General features: G+C 36.0%; 2 protein-coding genes across 2 annotated transcripts; one reads left to right on the top strand and one right to left on the bottom strand.

Moving 5' to 3' along the window:
- Positions 1–609: 609 nt before the first annotated feature.
- Positions 610–7,919, bottom strand: LOC125234702 (putative GPI-anchor transamidase). Its single transcript, XM_048141059.1, has 7 exons — positions 7,732–7,919; positions 7,374–7,652; positions 6,076–6,284; positions 5,463–5,580; positions 4,245–4,355; positions 2,717–2,898; positions 610–745 (listed from the first exon to the last, which is right to left on the bottom strand). Exons 1-7 carry the CDS (start codon positions 7,801–7,803, stop codon positions 673–675), a joined length of 1,044 nt encoding a protein of 347 aa, XP_047997016.1. The 5' UTR covers positions 7,804–7,919; the 3' UTR covers positions 610–672.
- Positions 7,920–8,234: 315 nt separating this feature from the next.
- LOC125234562 (ras-related protein Rab-43) lies at positions 8,235–12,207 on the top strand. The gene is made up of 4 exons (XM_048140851.1): positions 8,235–8,503; positions 8,581–8,665; positions 8,750–9,006; positions 10,169–12,207. The coding sequence occupies exons 1-4, from the start codon at positions 8,294–8,296 to the stop codon at positions 10,268–10,270; spliced, it is 654 nt and encodes a 217-aa protein (XP_047996808.1). The 5' UTR covers positions 8,235–8,293; the 3' UTR covers positions 10,271–12,207.
- The last annotated feature ends 236 nt before the right edge of the window (positions 12,208–12,443 follow it).

Here is a 12,443-nt window from a genome sequence, read left to right as displayed (position 1 = left end):
CCTTTTAAAATTCTGCCTTTATTTGACCTCTGATTAGCTATTCGACCATTTGATTTTGACCTCTTTGACTAGATTTGTCACTAGTCCTCTTGCAAAAACGTTTGAAAAAAATGGTTAATCTAAAACGAAAAACAGTCAACAAATGGATAAAGAAGTATCATCGTCTTACTTACGACGAAAACAACTCAATCAGTTCTTCTCAATCAGTCACTCAATAATTTCAGTTCAATCGATAGTCGATAAAATTTAACGTTCCAACTCGATTGACGTTTGATTTTTGCCATGAGCAATTCCGCCCTCTGTATATATCACAGCGATACGAGTGAAACGGCCCTATTCGAACAAAACTTAAGATGTTAGTTATACGAGTGAAAAGGCCCTATTTGAACAGGGCTTAAGATTTCACAGCGATACGATAGCGCGCATCCATTGTCAAAAGTGACGGTTTTGGTTGAAATCAGGTTGTATCACTGTACAAGCATTGTTCGAATCAAAAGACTTAAAAATTGAGTGAAATAGAAATCATGGTCTATCTCTTTCTCATTTCCGTCATTGGATGTCATATTTTGGATGGTTTTCGTTTGGTTTTATGATTAAAAATGCCTCACATACTAAATTAAAATAAGTTTATTAATACCTTTGTTCATGTAGTTACTAGTTACACTCTTTAGACTAGTTAGTTTCCACTAGATGCACTGGAAACTGCGGTAAGTAACTCCTCTTCTCTGGTACTATGGGTTTAAGTCTGAAAAAGATACAAAATACAAAATCATTTATTCAGCAAATAGGCCACGGGGGCACTTTTACATGTCAACATTACAGAGTATTCATTAAAGTTAAACAAATGAAATTAATAGAAATATTAACTAAAAATATTAATCATAAGCAAAGTAGCTATACACTGATATAGAATTAGAGATGTATAAAGTCTCTAAATGTCATATTATTACTAACTATAATCAATACATAAAGAAAGTGCAAACAGATACAAAGATAAAAGAAATCTATAATACTTCAATAGTTGTAAAAGACTGAATATTACAAGTAAAAATATTATACTTAATCAAATAATCCATGGAGATGTATAGCGTCTCCAAGAGTCAAATTTTATAAAATTAAAATATTTAAAAGTAAAAACCTTTGTCAAATAATACAAAAAAAAAAAATACAGAAAATGAACAGCTAAATTACACATTTCAAGAGATGTACAAGTCTATACCACACATTTAAAATTTTGCGTGACTTAATATGTGGACGGCCCCTTACCCATTTTTAAAAAGTCAAAAGAAAACCCGCCGTCGTTATACAGGGTGTAAACCTAATACGGGCGAACCTCTTAACGGCGGTGAGTATAGGATATAAAAAATAGAATTAGATAACTTTTACTTATTTAAAATTGAAATACTTTTTTTATCCATACAAATTAATTCGGCCCGCAACGTAATGCAAACACACTCGCGTTAAACGCTCGTTGACAGTTGTCATTGATTGTCATCGCAACCACGTTTACAGTACATTGCTGCTGGGAAATTTTTAAAAAAATCATCATGGGGTGAAAATTAAAAGTAACTAAAAAACACCTCTTAATTAATGATAACAATATTGAATTATATGCCTGGTTTCATTTATCGCCCTTATTACGTTTACGCGCTGTATTCTTCAATTTTACCAAATCAATAAATAAAATAGAATCGTAGAGTAAGGTCTTAGACCCAAAGAAGTTAGAGATAAGTAGGTACCTACCTACACAACTCTGATAACATATGAAGAGAACGACGGACCCTCATCCGATTTTTTGGGGTACAAGTTGTAGCATACAGCCCTCACCTCAATTCCATGGAATTGAGGTGAGGGCTGTAATTTACTTATTTTCATTTCATCTCTTCAAATTCTCTTCACCCCTAGGTCAGCGGTTACGTACTCTTGCAAAAGACTCTTGTAAGAGTACGTAACGCTACAAAGTATAGTTAAAGCTTAACCTTTTGAATGCTTTACGTCATAAACAAAGATGTCACTAATACGTAAACGGTAAATCCACGCAAAAGTAACGTGAGTCACGACTTCATTAAGCTGCAAATGAAAGGATCTGATGCATATATCGGGAAAATAACACTTATTTAGAGATCCTGGGTTCGAATCCTGGTACGGGCATTTATTTGTGTGATGAGCACAGATATTTGTTCCTGAGTCATGGATGTTTTCTATATATAAGTATGTATTTATCTATTTAAGTATTTATATCGTCGCTTAGCACCCTTTGCTTTGCTTAGTTTGGGGCTAAGTTGATCTGCGTAAGGTGTCCCCAATATTAAAAAAAAACGCATCGTGAATAAATTGAACATGCCATAAAATCGTGACTTACGTTACTCTTGCCGCGTATTGACCCTAAAAGACATGGGTGCAAACGAACTAATGTCAACCTAGGTTACTTATGAAGGTAACTTTGACATCGTCCGCCATAGCACTTACCTACTCTGAGCTGTGGGCATGACCAGTTACGAACTTACGACGCCTTTAGATGTTCTTGGCGTGCAAAACATTAAAGACTAATAACTCACTCAGACTCAGTCTTTTTCTTCCTCTTAGGTATATATCCAGTATATCTATAGGGTCGGTGGTGACGACGACGGTCTCACAGACCTGAAGAAGTCTGTGATGGGAACCCGGCTTGGATCGCGTTTAAGTATTTTAATCTTTATCAAAAGTATCAACTTACTCTGGCTCAGTCTTTTTCTTCCTCTTAGGTATATCCAGTATGTCTATAGGGTCGGTGGTAACTACCACCGGTCTCACAGACCCGAAGAAGTCTGTGATGGGCACCTTACTCGGGTCTCGTTTGAAGAGGTCTCGACGGACACCTACTGTGGACAGGCACGCGCTTTTTGGGCATACACCTAGCTGCAAATAGAGAATGTTAAATTGTTACAGATTAAGTTTTCGAGCAATTCAATTAGTGCCTTCAAGGTTATAATTATAACAGACTATGTTTCTATTGTCCCGGATTTGTAAGAACCTCTTTTTGACACAGGACAGCGTCCACAAAACGTAAACTCGCGCACCCTAATAAAATTTTAAATAAAATCCTGTAATGTAATAATATTTAAAAAAATCAAGTACTTAAAAACAATATTTCGCTTACTTTAAACATAATCTAACACATTTTACATTTTTGCGGATCTTCGTTGGTGAGTATTTTTACGATATTCATTTATCACACAGCATTTACTTATCATGTCATTTATCGTTCATTTTTATTTTTAAACTAGTGCTGTAGCAGAGTCTATCACTTCAATTCAAATGACATTTCCGTCAGTTGATAGAAATCGATTATTTTATTATAATATACGATACTTTAAAGAAGTAAAAATAAGATGAAAACTGGTTTATTACTAATACTAACGAACAAATCGTTTATCGTACCAAAGAAAAATTGAATTTCGCGGCAGCATTCAGTGACAAGATTTTAGCAATCAGTGCTTTGTTAATTTTAGTTTTAATAATCGTTGCTAGTTTTCAATTTCAATTATATGTATTTTTAATTGCATCCCATCATACAATCGATTCAAACAATTCGTAAATAATCGCCAGATTTTGCAAACGATTCGTCTTAGCCACATCTCTACAAATTTCAATAGAAATGTGTCAAAAAGAGGTTCTAAAAAATCCGGGACAATAGTATCAACTGTCTAGCTTATGGCCTAAGGGTTTCTACAAACATATCGACGCGAATCGACTCTAGCCGACCAAAATCGCTCGTTAATATGAAAACGCTTACGCGTCGTCGATTGTTACGCATGTTCAAATTAATGATCGATTTTTGGTCGAAAGCCGATTCCGTGTCGATATGTTTGGGGAGATCATATCTTTGTCTGCTTGGGATGAAGATGTTAAGTGCTACATAAACCAGTATTGTGTTGTGTTATGCACCATGATATAATCAAATGGGGTAACATTCACGCCGACGCGGCGTCAGGCTTTGCCATACAGTTAGCGCGATGCTACGCTCGCGAGACGCCAGATGTGGGAGGGGCGTAAAATATGGCCTTCCATAAATAACTTAAATTTAAATCATATATATCATATTCATGTCACAGTTTTCGTTTTCTTTTAGCCCCTTATTTGCCAAGAGTGGCACTGAAACTTGAGAAGTTTCATGTGCTCTGCTTACCCCTTCATGGGATACAGGCGTGATAGTATGTATGTATGTATGTATGTAAATCATATTTTAACCAAAAAATACTTACAAATTCTTTCATAGTTCTGTGAGTGTTAGGATGCACATTCTCAAGGAACTCCAGCACATAGTATGTGTATCTATCTATGATGTAAACTCCGATCGCGGAGTCCACGTGATGCTAAAAAAGAAAACTTTGTTTAAAAAAAAAATTCAACATTGGTATTACATTTTTAAACAATACAACACGAGTCGAACGCGATAGAATAACATTCTTACCTTTTTTCCAACGTTTCGGCCGTGTTGTGCTGTTAAAAATGTGTACAAAACGCGAGAATTTAATAGGGAACGTGACTGCAGTTAATAATTATTTGTTATACAAGGGGGCAAAGTTGTATTTTAACGCCGAGTGTGGAATTTGGTATTAACACACGAGAAGTAAAATTCACTTGCACCCGAGTGTAACACAAAACTTTTCCCCTCACTATAGCGAGGAAACTACAACGCAAAAAATGCGTTTATCACTGCTTCCAGTAGTTCCACAGGTGGTAAATCATCTTTATTACTAGATTCATCTACTTTTATCAATTTTAAAGCAGTTAATTTGACTTTATTCAAGGTCAAATTACTTTACCCACTAGTGGATAAAATGCGTTTTTACCCGCTGGTATTAAAGGACAAAACACGTGTTTCCGAGCTAGTGAGGGAAAAATAAAATATTTTATACCATGCACACGAAATAAAGCAGCAGATAATTATAAGAAAAACATGGACAGAAGTTATTTTTAACTACAATTTCTATTTAATAAGTCAGATAGAAATAAATACAGTAACTGAGTTGACCGTGACGTCACTCAATTCGATTTCATGTTAATTCCATATTATCAAGTCGTTAAAATTCGTTTTGGCAGTTCTTAAAAAGAAGCTGATTTGACTAGGAAGCAAGTAGCCTATTATATAACATTGGTATTAAACAAGGAAAAACAAACTATAAGAGTGTGTTTTTTCGTACATGAAATGTTTGAAATACCATGTATGCTTTATCCTTATCCATTCATTAGGGTACGCGAGCCACGTAAAGGCTCACCAGAGAGTGGAACAGCAACACTCTTTCTTGAAATTGTCTGTTCCAGAACACGCAGTCGCTGTGGCCGAAATCGGCCATGACAACATCATCATCATGCTTATCCTCATACTTATTGAGCATGGTTGAAAATGCAATCCTTCCTTTTAATATAAAAATGTATTCTAATTTATTGCTACAGAAGGATTTTATCTGGATACTTACAGAAAGAGAATCTTCACCAACTAAACTGCTAGCAGTGGCTAGAATGTTGGGTGAGTAGAACTTCTCATACATAGATGAAGCTTGGCATGTGTCTATTATGAAGAAAATCTCATTGTACCTGTAAAGGGACAAGTAGGTATCAGTATTATCACACCTCGGACACTGGTGATCAAATATATGAAAGAGGCGCGTTCCTAGCACACAGTCTAAGCTCGTGTAGTTGAACGCGTACTATGCTTGTATAAGAGAACTATGACAGGTCGACTGTTCGCGTTTTTGACAAGCGGTAACTGTGAGGTAACCGAGAGGGGGTGGGCGGCACTTTTAGTGGGGAGCGGGAGTGGCCACATACTGTACGATGGTACTCTTTATTATACTGTGGTACTACAATCATTATATCATTTTTATCATAAAGTTTATACAACATCCATCCAGTGGTGCAAAAGGAAAATGTTTTATATGAAAAGAAACAAAAGAAAAAAATATCTGAGATAGAGAGGCAGAAAATTAATTTAAATTTGATCTACATGGCTAAACTTTGTATTTATATTTGTGTACTATTTATACTTTTTGTAGGTTTTTATTTTCACAGACTATGATAATAAATAAATACCTTCTCTTCTGCCACATCTGCTCAAGAGCATCAGCTAACTCCTGACTGGTCACCTCCTCCGAGTCCTGAAACTTCAGGAACCCATCCCCACCATGTCCAGTTAAGTAGATCAGTATGTTGCTACCCTCGTCGGTGAGCAAGCGCTTGGAGCGAGGAGTGTCAGGGGGTACACGGCCGGTGAGGAGACGGACAAAGTTCTCAACTGAAACCTAAAATGAAACATGTAAATTAAAATGCCATAATATGGTTTTGAGATCTTCCCAACGGAAATAGTGCTGAAGAGTTGCTGTTGAATCATTACCATATAGTAATAACTAGCTTTTGCCCACAGCTTCGCTCACATTAGAAAGACACAAAATGTTGCCTATGTCACTTTACATCCCTTCGACTATCTCCACTTAAAAAATCACGTCAATTCGTCACTCTGTTTTGCCGTCAAAGACGGACAAACAAACAGACACACATACTTTCCCATTTATAATATTATAAAGTATGGATACATAATGGTATCCTAAAATACATAATGATTATAATATCAAGGGAAAAATATTGAAATATAAAAATTACAGGCCATTCTTACCCATATTGACCGAGTCCCATGATAAGCTCAAAAGGCTTACAAAAACAGTATAACAGCTTAGTTTTCCTCTTGCTTTATCGCAACTGGGTAAGGATAGAAAACTTGGGACTTAAAGTAATCCCTAATGTATGTTTACAACTATTTAGGTGATAGAATAGAATAAGAATAATAAATAAATAAATAAATATTGGGGACACCTTACACAGATCAACTTAGCCCCAAACTAAGCAAAGCTTGTACTATGGGTGCTAAGTGACAATATACATACTTAAATAGATAAATACATAGAAAACATCCATGACTCAGGAACAAATATCTGTTCACATCACACAAATAAATTCGAAGAGGAGCTACCAACAGCGCCAGTATCGCGTTTGAGTGGCGGCCTCAAGGAGGAAAGAGGGCCCGCAAACGCCCCGTACACACCTGGAGGCGGAGCGTTGAGAACGAGCTGAGGGAATATGGACTGAGCTGGAACAAGGTCAAGGCGGTGGCTCAAGATAGAAAGGCGTGGAAGGATCTTGTGGAGGCCCTATCCACCTATGGGGTGCCTTAGGACATACAACAACAACAACATCACACAAATAAATGCCCTTACCGGGATTCAAACCCAGGACCGCGGCTTAGCAGGCAGGGATAGGAGGGCAAGAATAGATGATATTTACAACGATTTCTTGGAAAACATATGAATTTATACCTGTCGTCAAGAAATCCTTACCTCATAACCTCTATAGTCCACCTCAACATCATCTCCATACACATTGATCTGTTCATGAGCATTATTAAATATGGTGGCCGGGCGCGGGTTCCGCGGGTTACACGCCATGTCGTCCGATATCATAAGGATAATCTGGCTGTCCGGGATACCCAGTCTCTTAACGCTCCGGTAGATGGATAGTACATTCGCTACATGCCGGTAGTTGAACCAAAACCGGCTCGTATCTACTAATACGGCCCAGTTGTTCGTGTGGTTCGACTTTTGGAACTTTTCTGGAATCTGAAAATAACGTTTTGATTGAACAATATCGTTTTTTTGTTGAAGTACAGCGATGGAACTTGAAATATTCTGGATTTACCTCTATTGCGAATATACATGGCACTGAAACTATGAGCGTTAGGGCGACGGGTAAAATTGCTGATATTAACATTTTGTGTACATTTATTAGCACGCGTATTTAGTCTTTAGATTTATTAAAACACGAATAATTACCGCAAATAGCGATCAAGATCATACAGCGATAAGATTAGTTTTCATTTCAGCTGTCAATGTCATGTGTCACCGCGCCCATCTTGTCATCGTGACAATTTGTTTAAGCTTTTCATAAAACCGCCTATACAAAGAATACTTCTATCGATTAAAAACCAAACACTCAAATAGCACTAAAAATATTTTTAAAGTGGTTGTGTCTCGCTTTAACAAATAGCTGCATCTCTTTTACCCACTTCTCCAGCCTATTGTTTGAGATACAAATAAAAACGCGACCCAAATGAGATTTCGGTGTCCAAAGAGAAAAGGCTTATGAGATGACATTCATCGAAATGACATTCCTGGTATTTCAGTCAAACTGAAAAAAAAATGGAAAGGACGTAAACAGAAAATTACAATAAATTTAATTAAAGTAAACTTACTCTCTAATCATGAGTAACCGTAATCCAAATACTTTGATGAGTGTTCCAGACGAACAGTTTGACTATCTATTTAAAATTGTATTAATTGGAGACTGTGGCACGGGGAAAACATGCATTGTGCAACGATTGAAATCGGGGAATTTCATCGAAAGACACGGGAATACGATAGGCGTTGACTTTTCTATGAAAACACTAATAGTAGATGGAAAGAAGGTCAAGGTTAGTAGATCTAATTTAATTTCAGCGACGTAATATCCTTTGAATCTAATAATCACCTAGTTATTTTAATGTTTTAGTTGCAAATATGGGATACTGCCGGTCAGGAGCGCTTTAGGACAATCACCCAAAGCTATTATCGTTCTGCAAATGGAGTAATTATTGGTAATTATTCTGATAATGTTACGACGATCGCATGACATTCATGCATGATACAAAACATGACAACATTGTAACTTTTTATTTCAGTGTACGATATTACGAAGCGGTCGACGTTTTTATCCCTCCAAAAATGGATTGAAGAGGTGAGGCGGTACACATCGTCGAATGTGATTGTGTCACTGATTGGCAACAAGTGTGATTTAGCTGAACAACGGGAGGTAGAGCCAGATGAACCAAAATCCTTCTGCCGATATGTGCCAGAGATCATGTTCGTGCTGGAGACATCCGCAAAAGATAATACTAATGTTGAGGACACATTCCGGAGCTTAGCCACAGAATTAAAGGTAAGTTTTACAATTATACTGTTGTCTTTCCTGCTGGAGATTTTAGAATGAGATTATAATCTAAGTAATTTTTTTTTTTTTTAACTATCATGTACATTTGGTATCATAAAACAGAGGCCATTTCGTTTTCCATGCTTCATACAAGATTTAGCAAGCATTCAAGCATACATAGAATTGCATTATGACCCCCACATTGCTAGGACAATAAAAAGAAACCTATTAACTAGTCATACATAACCTTGGCAAAAAATGATCTTCAATAAGTTTAATTTGTAAGCCAACATTATTTTGCTTCAAGGTTTTGTGTTTAATTTAAATTGACCAGAAGTAATTCATGTGGAACTTAAAATATTAGTGACATGTATTTTCTTCCATTGAATTTGACATAAAATTTGATGCCCAATGAATGTTACAAGAGACAGCAATCAAATTACAGTAAATTACTTATTCATCATAGGGGCTCACCATTAATTGATGGAGATTAATTAAGCCACAGTTCATAATTAAGAGGCAATTAACCCTTTAACTGCCATAAGCAATACCATATCCAGGTCATTTCACCGAATTCAAATAACTACAGTCAATCTTAAGACAAATCTTCTTACAACTTCATACTACTGGCAGCAGTAACTGAAATAAAGAATTTTTCATCACACCCGCACTTTAAATGTGCTATTGCACGCAGGCGGAGCGTGAGTTATAGAAAAATCGTTCTCCCAAAGGAATAATGAAATTTCTTGTACCATACTTAACTTTTTTACATCTATTTACATATTTTTTACATTGTGAGTGTGATGAAAAACATTGTGTGTAACTCGGGGAGTATGAATATTACTAACGAGAGTAAGTTAAACGCGTGACGTTCAAGCGACGGCTTGCCGGAGCGATTTAAAGACTCGAGACTTCAACTTCCTCCCATAATGTACTATTCTATAGTTGTTCTTGAAATTTTGTACATTATCATTATACTATAACTTTTTAAAATTAATGGACAAAATCCCACCTCTGCACACAACCAGCAGGCCTCTGTTTTTAAGTTTGTTAGAGTGGCTGGACCAGTGTACAATAAACCGCAAGTTCGAGTCCTGCTAGCGTAAAATTTGCTTTCATTATTTATGGTTTCACTGGCAGTTTGCTGTAACTGTATTCCACTGGGTTTCAGAGGCAACATGACAACAGTGAAGGACCGCCAGCAGAGTCCGACTCAGTAGTCCTCGGAGAGAGCCACTCTGTAAGCAGATGTCAACCATGTCGCTCATCCTAGACCACCCAGGTATTTTGTAACGAAACATTGTCACAATCTAGGCTATGTAATTTGATACCTTTGAATATTCAGGTCTCTTTATTAGTTCAGTTTTTTAAACCTTACTTTCTTACTTTTAGTTTTATAAAAACAATAAATTTTTTATCATATCTAGTAAAAACTAAGAAAGAAAAACTGATATAAACTGGAGTAGACGGTGCCGCTTCCACGCCGCCGCGGCTTTACGCGTCTCGTGTACACATAGCCTCCTGAGTCCTGACAGCATTTGTTTTATTCATGATCTTGGAACCTTTTGGAACTCATTAAAAGTACAAAATAAATTTTGGAATATGTACAAAAATTTGTACAGTCAGCCAAAAAAGTGGTTTACCACTTTTCGACCTTATGTGTTTCAAATAGAGTCGAAAAGTGGTAAACCACTTTCTTGGCTGACCGTACATGAAAACTGAGGAGGATATCGCGAAGGTGCGGCGGCGGCACGGAGGCGGCACCGTCTCCTCGCGCCCTAAATGATTTTGACATCTGAATTCTTAATGATTTAGTTCAGTAAATAATTGATAAAATGCTATTACCATGAAGAATTTATGTAAAATCGCCATCTATAGAACAATGAGGCCTGATAATTAACAATCATTTTGAGATTAACACATTTACAGTATTTTTTTATTCTTCTAACGTGCCTTTAGACAAGAAATCTGATTAGTTGAAGGGATGGATTAGTTTTTAATGAGTTCTTATAAGCATTAAACTGGATTGGATATTTCCATAAATTTACCTGAATTTAATTTATGCAAATATAGTAACATTTGATTTGTTTATATATAAAATTAATTATTTTGCTCCATTTGCATCGTCATTTACAATATATTTACTTACAATCTTTATTAAGAACTATATTTTGTATTAATAGTATGGACGATAATATAGCAGCTAATAAATCAAATGAAGTCAAGCATAGCAAGATTAGCAACTGTTACACTTCATACTTTCACTAGGAAAGTAAATTCCAAGCTGATTGGTATTAATTAGATGTTATAGATAACCATACAACTCGGTTTCTATGGGCTTGCCATTTTGTTATGATGAAATTATCACACTATTACAGTCTTGGTGTAAAAAAAAAAACCTTTTTTGGTTTACTTAATCATTTTGACATAAAAACAAATCAAGTAAAGGTCAGAAGACTTTAATGACATTTTGAAATCTCGTTTTCTTGGTAATGTATTTTACTTTATAGTCATATAGTCACTGTTTTACTTTTAGTCGGTGCTCATAATAATGATCTTTTATTTTATTTAGTTGAAGGATTTAATTATATGAGTAGATTTGCTCATTTGGTGGTTATATTAGAATTAAGAAATAAAGGTCATCTAAAATATATTGGTATGGAACCCTAAAAAGGACGCTTATCACTAAAAATTTAGTACATTGACGTTTATAGACTGTTCCTATCTCTATTGCACGCATACAATTAAGAAAATTACTGTGGTCAACGATACTGAGCGCATGAGACAACAATTTTATGTTAAATTAAGTAATTCTATTATATATGTAGGTATAATTAATTATACGAGTGTGACAGGGATAGGAACAGGCAAGGTCAATGTACGGAATTCTTCGTGCTAAGTATCTTTTCTGTAGGTACCATCAGTTTCGATATTGTAATATATTTAGATAATGTAATTATACCACCTAGTCGAGACTGATATAAGCCATATATTAGTATTGATTGTAAACAGATTTATACATTATTATTAAACAATCGTCGAGCATGTAATACTCAGTACGGATTATTCAAAATTATGCCCATTTTCGTTGTAAAAAAAAAAACAACCTTTTCAACCAACGATTTATTTATTTTATTTATTATTCAAATAAGTTACACAGCATAACAGTAAAACCAAACCACTGTGAAACTAAAAAATAAAAACAATAGGTATAGCGCGACGACCCAAAGTGAGTCAGGCCTCCAACACAAGAGCACGCCACTTTACGCGGTCCAGAGCGACCTCTCGCCAGCCCTCGTTAACGCCGAGTTCACGGAGATCTGCTTCCACTCTATCTGCCCAACGATATTTAGGATGGCCAGCGGGACGGCGTCCAGTTGGACAACCCAGATAGGCTCTCTTGACTGCCCGATCCTCACCCATCCTTATAAGATGGCCAAGCCAGC

Source organism: Leguminivora glycinivorella, chromosome 16 (assembly GCF_023078275.1).
Source record: "Leguminivora glycinivorella isolate SPB_JAAS2020 chromosome 16, LegGlyc_1.1, whole genome shotgun sequence".
NCBI lineage: Eukaryota > Metazoa > Arthropoda > Insecta > Lepidoptera > Tortricidae > Leguminivora > Leguminivora glycinivorella.
The sequence above is the reverse complement of the archived record's forward strand: the minus strand, read 5'-3'. Positions and strand labels throughout refer to the sequence as shown.